The sequence below is a fragment of the Aulonocara sp. 'chitande type north' Nkhata Bay genome, linkage group LG19 (genome assembly GCF_057382095.1).
Source record: "Aulonocara sp. 'chitande type north' Nkhata Bay isolate Kocher_YH1m ecotype deep benthic linkage group LG19, A_spYH_male_GT1.1, whole genome shotgun sequence".
NCBI lineage: Eukaryota > Metazoa > Chordata > Actinopteri > Cichliformes > Cichlidae > Aulonocara > Aulonocara sp. 'chitande type north' Nkhata Bay.
Window position 1 is genome coordinate 28,753,430 of NC_141362.1, and position 12,805 is coordinate 28,766,234.

Here is a 12,805-nt window from a genome sequence, read left to right on the forward strand (position 1 = left end):
CGACTGCATTCATTTTATCTACAGATGTTCCCTTTTTGCTGTTTTTGACACTGTTCAGATAAAACTGAAATATGGAAAAATGTTTAATGATTTTCTGCGATGTTACTTCAATTATGCAATAATGTCCGCTTTATTTTTTTTAATTTGATTTTCTCAGGGTAAGGTTTTTAATCCTGGCGTGAGAAGCTGGTTCACAGAGTCCTTTCCATAAAAGTCTGTCTTGACATATGTGGGCAGAGTGAGCCTGAAAGCTTCTCTTGCACTCGGAGCCCTTTTGACTGGTGACTAACACGCAGTGAAAGGGAGCAGAGGCAGGGGAGGAGGGTTTGGAGGGAGGAGGGTTTGGGGCGGTTGTCGTCATTGGGAGCTGCAGCAGCATCAGCATCACCGGAATGAGTAACAGTGCGCAACTTGAGAAATAACTATAGTGTCTGGAGGAGCGCGCGTGTGACCGTTAATCGTTAACTTCACGAGCCGGGTTTCTCTTCAGCGTATTCATGAGGGCTTAAAAGGTGCCAACAAGGAAACCCCCAACACGGACTCTCTGTGGAGCTGCCGCCGAAGAAAGAGGAGCCATGGACTATATAAAAAACCACAACACTTATCTCCCCTTCTTCATTTTAATAAGTAAGTCACGCACTTTGACTCCAGTGAGTGTTTTGGTAAAACTTTTCCCGTCTTCTGTCTCCTTTTTGCGCTTACTTTGTGTTTTCTTTAAATGGTTGAATGGGCACATTTGGCAACAGTGTGCCACGTTAATTAGCCTTTCTGCAGCGTCGTGCCACTCACAGGGGCCACGGGGGAGAGTTGGTCCAGGGTTTAGACCGAGTCTATTGCAGTTTGATCCGATCATGAATCTTTGGCACAAAAACGCGCCGTCTCGCACACGTCCCAGCGGTGCTTCCACATCCACTCTGAGAAGCGACATCAGGCGAGGTGTCATTTTCTCTGGAGGCAACACTTGACGGAATTTGATTTACATTCATTTACACTGCAGCAGGACGACAAGACTTGGCAAGGAATGGGCTCTCGGAGCAGTTAATGGGGTTACATAATAATTGTATGCTGTTGGTTATACTGCTTATCTTAAATAAACAGAAGAAAATATGACATTTTTCTTTAGGCTTTAAGCAGATTAACCCAGATTTTGTTTTGTTAAACCTAGCTGAAAAAGGCAAATATCATTAAACAAAAAATGCCTGAATTTTTTTCCTTTCCCCCCCTTTTGTAGTATTTAGAAAATAAAAAAATTAAATCCATGAATCATTGTTTACTGGAAGAAAATCATGTTTGTTTGTGCTTCTTGCCTGCCAGATCCAATCAGGCTTAATTTCATATGAATAGAGTGAGTGTTTGTGACCAGCAGAGGCATGTCATGTGGTCAGGGAAATGATGGTGAACTCACTCACAGGGATCCACTAGAGCTGGCTTATTAGCATCACTGTAACTTCCTCTGGCTTTAAATCATCTCATGCAGCACAGTTAGTTCACTTTCTACATGCTAATGCTATTTTGAATGATCTGCTCATGCTTATTGAAAGCCAGATTTGTTATTAGTTCTTTAGAGGGGGGAGTTATTATTAGTACTACTGCTGGTAAGTGCTCATATATTTTGTTATGTTTCACACAGGTTGATGCAGCACCACATGTTTTCTCTTTCTGCTGAATAGCTGTATGTATCATATATGTTTAGCCAATCAACATGTACCTAAAGAGGGCTGTAGATAGCTTACTCCACTTGAAGCAACAACACCTTGTTTTTTTATTTGCAAGAAAAAGCCACATGCAGGAACCCCTCCCCTTGGCTTTAGCAGCCACTGTGGCTGGATCAGTGTAAGTGGCTCTTACTGCAGTCACTCCAGTGACAGGAATGAGTCCAGGATGAGCTCCGCCAAAACTCACAGTATTATGTCAGATCCCCCTCCTCCCCTCTCTGTGTCTGAGGCACATCTAGCATGCATCCGACTCGTGAGGGATAGTCTTCTCATACCAGCGCGGCCAATATTTGATTTTCGCAACATTATCTATTCGCAGTATTCTCAAACTACATGTGGGGAGTTGGAGAGAGAATCTTTAACCATAATTATAGAAAGCCCATAAAAATTACAATTACACTCAAGTGGAAATGCAAAACAGATCAGCTGATACATATTTGACTGAAAATTGCTTTCTCTGCTGTGGCAAATACTGTGTGATCAAAGGGCGGATGTTATTAACCAGGTTGGTAGCACTGTCCTATTGTGTGCTTAGTGTTGATTAACATGATAAACTGTATAAATGATGGATGTGTGCGCTGTGAGGTCACCCATCGGTTTGTAGACGTCTCACTATTCTGTAAACATGTTTATCTCTTCTCTAAATTGGGGCATTTTATCAGCAGGGTCTAGGAGGCCATTTGAGGCCGGCTCAAGTGGCCGCTCAGTGAACTGTTTCTCATACTCCTGCATTGGTGTCTTTTCATCATATGTGTATTATTAAGATCCTATCATTATGTTATTTTTTTTAAACATCACTGTTAGAAAGTTATCTCTGGGATGCTGGGATGATAGCTCCCTCAGGACTTAAACTCCGGTCAGAGAGTGGGGCACAGAGAGTGATGTCCAGATATACTTTAGTGGAAGTTAACAGCAGCTCAACAGTACAGCAGTAGGCATACTTAACAAGTGTGGGAGGGGCGGACACACGTGTGATTCTGAATAACAAGAAACAAGGAGAAACAATTATCACATGTAAATATAACAATTATCACTTCCCAACATCACACCAATATAACGAACTGTAACACAAATAATGCCCGGAGGTGAATGCTCTGACACAAGAAAGTCCCACAATCCCATTTGAACAGGCAGGAAACAAGAAGACCTGCATATCTCAGGCAACAGAAAAGACCTAATGCCCCAAAATTAGGAAAAGTTGACAATTACATGGTCTTCAGTGCCCTCTAGTGGCTAAATAACCTAACTGCGGTGCACAGATCCAACCCGCAACAAAGGCTACGGTGGTAAGTCACATGCCTCTACCAATCTCGATAAATATCCTAGCCTAAACCCCCTGTAATTATCATCAAAGTACAAGTGGAAATGGACTCGTAGAATTGGAAGGATTTCGACTCACATTTGCACAGGAACGCACACGGCTGGAGATCGCTATTCACCCACACTCATGGAGAAAAGCATGCCTAGTGCTCCCCGGACTCGTGATACGGCAGGACCGTTGTAAAAGCATGTGACGTCATCACCGTAGCAAACAGTAAGAACAAAGTGGAACTTATCGGCAGACATTACCAGTGCACTTATAACTATGCAACTGAAATATAAGGAGACACAGCCGCCCCCAAATTTAAGTAGTAAATTTGCTCTTCAACCAAAAGTCTAAGCATCATTGGGTTTACAGTCCTCCTCATCCTCCCAGGCTGAGAGTCTGACTAATCTGGCAACAGGTTGAAGATATGTCTGTCCCTTGATTGTCACCTCAGCCGCTCTCACCCGACCATCTGGCCCTGGACAGGCCTTGACCACCTTTCCAATAGGCCACTGCGCTCGTGGTAGTTGTGAGTCAACCACCATAACCACTTGACCTGTGGTTAAGTTGTCAGTATCACCCTGCCATCTTTGTCTCCTCTGAAAATCAGGCAGATGGTGACGCAGGAAGTTGGAACAAAAATGGTCTGCCAGAATCTGACTATGGCGCCATCGCCATCTTCCCAGCATCTCACTCGAAGCATAAATCACCTGGGGGAGTGATCCATCTCGTCGCCCCATTAGCAATAAGTTGGGTGTGACTGGATCCGGATCCGCTACATCCGAAGAGACATAGCCGAGAGGCTTTGCATTAATGATCCCTTCCACCTCGACGAGCACAGTTTGCAAAACTGCCTCTGTGACCGTATTGCCTCCCAGCACCACTTGAAGAGCTGCCTTCACAGATCTTATCTCCCGTTCCCAAGTACCTCCAAAATGGGGGGAACCTGGTGGATTAAACCGGAACTCAATCCTCTGCTCCACCAGCTACTCTTTAATGGGGGCTTCAAGAGCTGAGAAACTAGACCACAGTTCGATCTCTCCTCCCCTGAAGTTGAACATTCAGATAGGATCTCATATGGCTTGCAATAAACAGACGCAGAGCCATGAGAAAGGCATCAGTATCTATGCTGTCCAACAGGTCAAGATGCACACAGCTCGTAGTCACGCATTTGAATATGATACCCCAACGCTTTTCGGTGCGCCGTCCTACTTTGATGTTGTAAGGACCGAAGCAGTCGACTCCAGTGGACCAAAAGTGGTTTGTATAGGCGCAGCCTCGCGGGGGGTAGATCTGCCATCCGAGGAATATTAGGACGGGCTCGACACCTTCAACACTCACCACAGCTGTGCTGGTGCCGCTTGATTGCCTCCCTTCCTTGGAGAATCCAATATTTTCTCCTTATCTCCCCGAAGACTCGTTCTGGCCCAGGGTGCAACAGCTGCTCATCATATTCTCTGATCAGCAGTTTAGTCACCGGATGCTGCGGGTCAAGGACTATGGGGTGCATGGCATCCAAGTCCAAACCTTCTGCTCTTCTTAGTCTGCCCCCAACTCTTATCAGCCCAATAGCCGGGTCATCCTCTGGAGCGAGTGTTAGCAGGCGACTCTGCTTATGAATTGCCTTACCAGCAGCCAGGGCCTGTAATTCCTCAGGGAAGCTATCATTTTGAGCTTGTTTCAGGAGATGCAGCTCAGCAGCTGATGCATCTGTAGCAGTCATGACATGGTTTTCATGATCAGCAGCCTTAACCACTGCACTCCATTTGCCAAAATTGGAAATTGGCACCGTTAGCTGTGGACTGCATGTGGTGGTGGTTCCACAGAATGCTGTTGCTCTCAGCTCCCCATTGTCTTCTTGACCTTCACCTTCACGGAGAGTTGGCCAGGTATCAGGGTTCGTTAAAAGGAAAGGTGGGCCCTGAGTCCAACGGTTTGGTTGATTCAGCTCGAGAAGGGTTTTCCCTCGCGTGAGGTCACCAGCCGGATTGTCCTTGGTGTTGACATATCTCCAACTTGACACCTCAGTAAGACCTTGTATTTCGGCAATCCTGGTACCAACAAAGACCTTATAGCGGCATGAATCGGATTGGATCCAGGTCAAAACTGTTGTTGAGTCACTCCATAGGGTGATGTCACTGGGTTGAAATGCCAGCTCGGTCTCGAGTACTCTAGCCAGTTGGGTTCCGGCAAGAGCTGCACATAACTCCAAACGTGGCATAGAAATCTGTTTCCGGGGGCTTACTCTTGACCTCGCCATCATGAATGCCACGTGGACGTCGCCTTGGGAGTCCTGTGTTCATAGATAGGCGGTGCTCCATAGGCTCTTTCGGAGGCATCACAAAATATGTGAGCCCCTCCACCTGGTCTCCCGGTGTCTGCTCTTGGTGGCACATAACATCTTGGTAATTCCACCTGTGGCAAGTACACTAGTTCCTTCTCCCACTGTGTCCATCTGTCTAGTAGGGCCGTAGAATGGATTTGTTTATCCCATCCAACTCCTGCCTTCCAAAGATCCTGAATTAAAACCTTCGCTCGAGTTGAGAAGGGTATGAGGTAGCCCAGAGGATCATACTGCGATGCCATCACCCGATAAACATTTCTCAGTGTGGGCAGAGAGTACTCCACAAATCGATGCCTGTATCCAAGGCGGTCAGTGAGACAGTTCCAACAAAGGACCAGAGCTGGTTCTTCTGGGTCTTGGCTGTGCTGGCCAAAGCTCTGTGCTGGCTGCTTTGACTTCCACTGGCAGGTGCTCCAACACCGATGAAACGTTACTGGCCCATTGCCTAATCTCGAATCCCCCTTTGGCAAGTAACTCCCGCATCCGATCTATGAGTGTCTTAGCCTCCTCTGCAGATTGGAGACTATGCAAACAGTTATCGACGTAGAAGGCCCTCTCCACCGTCATCTTCATTACATTGGCTGTTGTCCCTGACATGTCTTTGGAGGGCATAGGTGGCACAACAAGGACTGCATGTTGTACCAAAAGGCAGAACCTGCCACTCGTACACGCTTGGCTCCTCATCCTTCCTCATAGATCTCCATAGGAAGCGGAGCAGAGGTTTGTCCTCAGGCAGCAACTGAATTTGGTAGAACATTGCCTTGATGTCACCACTTATGGCCACAGTATGCTCCCTGAAGCGGAGGAGGACCCCAAGCAGTGAAGGTCCCAGAATTGGACCTGGAAGCAACTGGCTGTTGAGGCTTAGCCCATTATATTGATACGAGCAGTTGAATACAAGTCTAGCCTTGTTGTTGTGGTGAACTACATGGTGGGGTAGATACCATGACTCGCTCGAACAATCCACCTTCTCAGGTGATAGTTTCTCAACATAGCCTACCACCTCCAGTTTATGTACTTCCTGACAATAGGTTTCAGCCTGCCCTGGGTCTCTCGCTATCCGACGTTCAGTACTCCGTAACTTTTGTAGCAAGGCCAGCCTGGGTGCATAGAGGTGACGAATGTCTTTGCGATGGAGGAGGGGCGTTGCATGTCACTCCCTCCACCTGTACTCTGGTAGTGCGCTGCTCAAGAGCTTCAAGTGCTTTCTGATCTTCCTTAGAACGTGTCGCAGTCTTCACATTTGTGTATGGGAGTACATCCGCCTTCCACAATCGTTCTGCATGTTGAAGGAGATCATTGCTTGGGGACCCAGTAAAGAGACACTGTTGCTCTTCCACAGCGAACTGGGCTAAGTTAGCTGGACCCTGCAGAGCCCATCCAAGGCGGGTACAGACTGCCAATGGACCCCCAGGAGGGCCAGACCGTATAGGGTTCATTGGGATAAGCAGATGAGGGAAGTCTGAGCCAATAAGGACTAAAGGCTGCACCCTGTCGATAGGGGAAAGTGGGAGTCCCCGCAGGTGCGCATATTTTTGCATGAGTGCCTGGATAAGGTCGTCGGACAGGGTCGTCTGGGGCCCCCGTACTGCAGACGACCCTGTTCGACACACAGCCCTGAGTCCTCACATACCGACCACAGTATGTGAGGACTCAGGGCTGTGTGTCGGACAGGGTCGTCTGCAGTACGGGGGCCCCACAGGGAACGGTTCTGGCTCCGTTCCTCTTCACCATCTACACTGCAGACTTCTCCCACAATTCCACCCAGTGCTTCCTGCAGAAGTTCTCTGATGACTCTGCAATAGTCGGCCTCATCACTGATGGGGACGACAAGGAGTACAGAGGTCTGACCCAAGACTTTGTGGACTGGTGCCAGCTGAACTACCTCCAGATCAACGCCAGTAAAACCAAGGAACTGGTGGTAGACTTCCGCAGGCACAAGCATTCTCCACTGCAACCACTGAACATCCAGGGTATGGACATTGAGGCTGTGGACAGCTACAGGTACCTTGGTGTTCATCTGAACAATAGACTGGACTGGACTCATAACTCAGACGCCCTCTACAGGAAAGGGCAGAGCAGGCTGTACCTGCTGCGGAGACTCAGGTCGTTTGGAGTGGAGGGCCCACTCCTGAAGAAATTCTATGACTCTGTTGTGGCTTCTGCTATCTTTTATGGCGTGGTCTGCTGGGGCGGCAGCATCTCTGCTGGGGACAGGAAGAGACTGAACAGGGTGATCCGAAGGGCCAGCTCTGTTCTAGGATGCCCTCTGGACCCAGTGGAGGTGGTGAGTGACAGGAGAATGGCGGCTAAGCTGTCATCCCTGATGGACAACATCTCCCACCCCATGCAGCAGACTGTGACAGCACTGAGCAGCTCCTTCAGTGGGAGACTGCGGCACCCACGGTGTGGGACGGAGAGATTTCGCAGGTCTTTCCTCCCCACTGCTGTCAGACTCCATAATAAAGACTTTAACTGATCAAGCACACACATCCATACATATGCAATAATACTAAGTGCAATAATCCTTTCTGTCATCGTTGTATTTTTACTCAGTTGTATATAGTATTTGTATTTGTATTCTATTTTTATCTTATTGTATATTTATTTTATTTTATTCTACTGTATATAGTATTTTATTTTATTCTATTCTGTACAGTTGTGTACTGTATTTATTCTTATTGTATTCTAATTTTTGCCTCATAACTTTTGCACTGTCCACTTCCTGCTGTGACAAAACAAATTTCCCAAGTGTGGGACTAATAAAGGTTATCTTATCTTATCTTATCTTATCTTATCTTATCTTATCTTATCTTATCTTATCTTATCTTATCTTATCTTATAACTGGATAACTGTGCTCAGAGAGGCCCAGTTTGTCAGCAGTGAAGGCATGATGGATGTGGTATCTCACTTTAGGATTATGGGTAGGGGAAATCTCAAAGGAGACCGAGGCCCCTTGGAGGTGAATCACATCCTGACGAACAGTTCTTAATGGAAGTGTCTCGGCTTCCTTCCCTAGATTGAGGTGCTGCACAGCTGGTGGTAGGATGATGGATCGTTCAGAACGGTCATCTAGTACAGCAAAGGTCTCTAATGAATACTCAGCATTGTACAGATACACCTTCACAACCTTTAGCAGGACCTTATGAGCACGGTTTGGGTGATCAATGTGGATGGTGGACGTATCTGGGGCAGTGCCAACCATCAGGACTTTCCTGGGCTCCTGTTGGCAAATTTCATGCAGCACTGTAAGCACTATTGGGCCCAGTAGGCCGAAGGAAAAGATTGGATTCTTTTTGCAACACTCATAAAAACACATTTTCAGTGCAGTCTTTTTAAAAGAGGCTTATCTTTGTCAATTTCTTTTAATTAATACTGTTAATTAAATTCCTATTATTTAAAAGATGTATACGGTAATATGTACAAAAGTCTTGAGCCACTCATCAAATCAAATTATATTTTGCTTCCATCAGTCATTCTTGACATTTTCTGAAAAGTGGTCTTGAGCAAAAGTTCTCCAGGTTTTCTGAAGGTCCTTCTTAGTACTTTTTCACTCATTTTCAGTTGAGTCTGGTACCAGATCAACTTCAGAGATTTTATCTCCCTGTTTGTTAAGCCACTTAACACTGACCTATGAATCAATTGCATTTAAAAAGAAAGCAACTAACTTAAATAATGAGTTCATGTTTGTCCCTTTTTCACAAGCTTGTCACAAAATTACATATCATGTTCTCGTTTCTTTAGTTGAGTCTCTCAAAAAAGCCAAAGATAGATCTGGAAAGCACCTGATTGGCCAGTGCCAACACCGCCAATGCAGTAAAAGCATACCTGGGTAGAAAACACCCAGTCATAGATTGGCCTCCCCAGAGTCTGGATCTCAAAATTGTTTAACCCAATGATTTTGACAGAGAACAGAACAAAAGGCAGCCAACATCCAAAGAAGAGCTTTGGGATGTCCTTCAAGAAGCCTGGAAGACTTTTCCTGTAGACTCCATAAAGAAATTATAAGAAAGTTTAATAGAGTTCAGGCTGTGTTAAAGAATAAAGATGGTCATGCTAAATATTGAGTTTTAAACTTGTTGAGAGTCTTATCTCTTTTTGCCTTATATACTGTGTTTCCATCTAAGTTTGCACAGGGTTCAGTAAATCACCTGTTTATCTTGTTCCTTGCAAATCAGATACAAGGTGTCTCGAGACTTTAGCGCAGTACCGTATATATGTTTATCCTCGGCCCTCTGATAAACCCAGCCTCTCGCCCTGCGACTGCTTGGATAGGCTCTTGTCCCTGCATGACAATGAAGTGGATAAGTGGTAAAGAAGAAAGATGGACAGATGAAATTTCTCCTTCACCCCACAGAAAGATTTAAACACACAGACTTTGCTTTAACACAGTGGAACGTGAAAATATATAAAGGAGATGGCTTTAAAATAGGATTGTACAACAGAAACAGTTACTGTTATCCAAGTTTCATAATCTTACCTTCTCCTCATGTCTAAGAGTTGTGCCAAAATTGCATTTTTCGAAATGGCACAGGAAGAAGCAGAGACAAAAGCCAACTATCCCTTTAGTATTAGGAGAAAGTGATTCTTGTCACACTGATTCAATCAATCACTTCTTTTTATCAATTAACCGAATGCCACTGGGGATTTCCTGAAAAAATGTGAATTGGCAAGAATGCGTTTTATCATGAAAGAATTTAAAATATGCAAAAATATAAAGTACAAAGAGTCAAATTCCGATCGTGCTTTCTTTCTGCCGTATGACCATTTTGAGTAGTTTACCCTGTTTCTGCTTCCAGTAACAGAGGCCAAATTGACTGTATCCTCAGATTTCAGCTTGTGCTTTGATCACACTTTAGCTTTTATAGTTATTCACGATATCTGCTAATTAAAACTAAATGGGATTGCTTATGCATACTATTCTATTGGGACTCTAAGGTAAATACAATGGAAGTGTGACTGCAGTGAATGCGTGAAGCTTCCTGACTCAATATGTGGTTAACTGCTGGATCTGATTTTGATTGTGAATTTCAAACAGTGCTAACACGCAGTCTGTGTGTGTGTGTGTGTGTGTGTGTGTGAGGCTTTAATGATAGTTCCAATCACCTGTGTTTATTTTATGCGTCTCGGTCCCCATGTGTCTCTGTGAATGTTAAAAGACGACCGATCTGATCTGCACTTAATCAACAAAGTTTGAATGCAATTGCACGCAATGTTCCCTTCGCTCGTTCACATACAAAGCATGTCAGTTCAACATTGGAGTGACTATTATTATATATAGAAAAACCAAACTCACCTCCAGAATTTACCTGCTGTTTAATGTGGCATTAATGGTAAAGAAGACAACTTTTTTGGCGAGATCAAATTAAAAAAAAATGAAAGGTTGACCCAAGATGAGCAAATTTAAGGCATAAACTGGTAAGTCCAAGTTTTAAACTTGCTGAGGAGCTATGTGTTTATATTTCAGGAACTTGGTGTGAGGATTTGTTGTATTTATATGATCACTCTGTTCACTCTGTTTTAAGAAGTGCAAACTGTATCATTTGCATATGCAAGTTGTTCTCACTTTCCTCTTCAAAACATCTCATTTCCTCAGTCTTTCTCCTTTCTGAAGTTGTCTGGCAGGCTTTGGCATCGACCTCATGTTTTAGAACTCCATCTGTCTTTTTATCTTGGATGCTCTGTGTCCTTGTAGTGAAGTTGCTGGTCTAATGTCTATTGCTCAGGTGTAGTTCGAGGGTAATGATCTTTTTCCACTGCTGGCAAAAAGAGGAAGGGATAGAGGATCAAAGCTGACCTCGGGGGCTTCCCTCTTCTGGCTGGCTAACAGATAGATGAGTAGCCAGCTGTGTGTCGCCCATGTTCAAGGGCGACTTTGGGTTGGGACAAAGCCAAACCCTTTTTTCCATAAAAAAAGTTTTTTTTAAAGAAGGTTGTTAAAATAGTCCAGAGATACAATTAGGCAGAAACATGATATGAAACTGACCTTTGGCAAGATATTCAAAATGAGTGAGATTTTAGACTTGGCAAACATTTCAAGCGTCTAAGTTAGGTTTTTTGTTTTCTTGCTTAATACTGTAATTCAGAGCCTCAGATAAATGAAAATGATTAATAGCCTGCAACTAACTGTTTTTTTCATGATTTATGACTGTGACCCACAATGACCCAATGTGACAAGTTCTAAAGTAGGAAAAGAGGAAAAAACAAGTTAGACAGCATAAATATTTTTTTTTATCAGCCAAAATAACATGTTTTGCATTTGTAATGCGAAAACCGGTGCTAACCTTTGATTTCAGCTCATTTTTTTTCAGTGAATAGCACCAATTGCGGGTGTTTATGGGTTTCCTTACGTGAACTGTTCACTTCAGGTAACTGAGCAGTGTTTTTGTTGGACTAAGTTCAGGGATGCAACAATCCAGCGTTTGTAATAGTAGGTGAAATACCCCCAAGCTGCCCCTATTAGCATTGGGTGACCATATTTTGATCTCCAAAAAAGAGGACACTTGGCCCAGTCATGAAGAACTTTAATAATACTGTTTGCTTAAAGAAAATTTTAACATATTTAAACAATGCCTTCTCTGTGCGGTTAATGAATGGTGAAACAAAAATGTCATATAGGCTTTTACAAGTCAACAAGGGCAAAAAATAACTTAAAAACCTAATACTGGTACAGAGATAAGGCCTCATCTGTATAAGAAAAATTACCACTACTGGGACGGTACGAGGGACGTACATCACACATATGGGTCCTCTGTAGGAAAACCCAGACATTTTCATCAATCTCGAAAATCCACCCGGATGCCCCGGACAGAACGTGAAAAGTGGACATGTCCAGGGAAAAGAGGACGGTTGGTCACCCTATATTAGCATCCCTCATGCTACGTTAGCTCTTTTGCTAGCAAGTGCTACATGTTGTAAGCAATATAAAACTGAATTAAAGTGGATGAGTCATGTTACCAGTCTTGCTTTTCAAATGAGGATTTAGCAGATACACTAGGAAATATTGTATCAGTGCATTCATAGTTAAGGCCACTCCAAAAACATTGTCTTTATTCTTTGCTAGGGTTAGTGTCAGTGTTCAGGGCTACTGTCACTGCATGAGCCACTGTCCTCTGGGACATTGATGGGTGTTTTTTTAGAATTCACTCATTGTTTTTATAATTCCAAATTGCTTCATGAATGAATATTTATAGGACCGACAGCGATACTGATATTTGATACTTTATATACTTCCAGAGAACTCTCCTTGTTCGTGCCATTACACACTTCCGTGAACATGTGTCCTAATTAGCAGTCTTTGATAAATCCTTGTTCTTTAAATAAAAACAGACCACTCTCTCAGGCCCTTATTTTCATCCCAGTGATTGAAAACACCTTCTCATACTTTTCCTACCATATCGTATTATTTTCCTCAATAAATAACGACTGAGTATAATTTG

At 44.0% G+C, this 12,805-nt stretch overlaps 1 protein-coding gene across 1 annotated transcript in view; it reads left to right on the plus strand.

The window, feature by feature from the left end:
• The first annotated feature begins 388 nt into the window (after nt 1-388).
• ltk (leukocyte receptor tyrosine kinase) overlaps nt 389-12,805 on the plus strand; it is a 71,242-nt gene continuing 58,825 nt past the window's right edge. Inside the window, exon 1 of the mRNA XM_086273970.1 lies at nt 389-627. Within this exon, the coding sequence (XP_086130096.1) occupies nt 576-627 (52 nt within the window). The 5' untranslated portion in view covers nt 389-575. The remainder of the gene's footprint in view (nt 628-12,805) is intronic.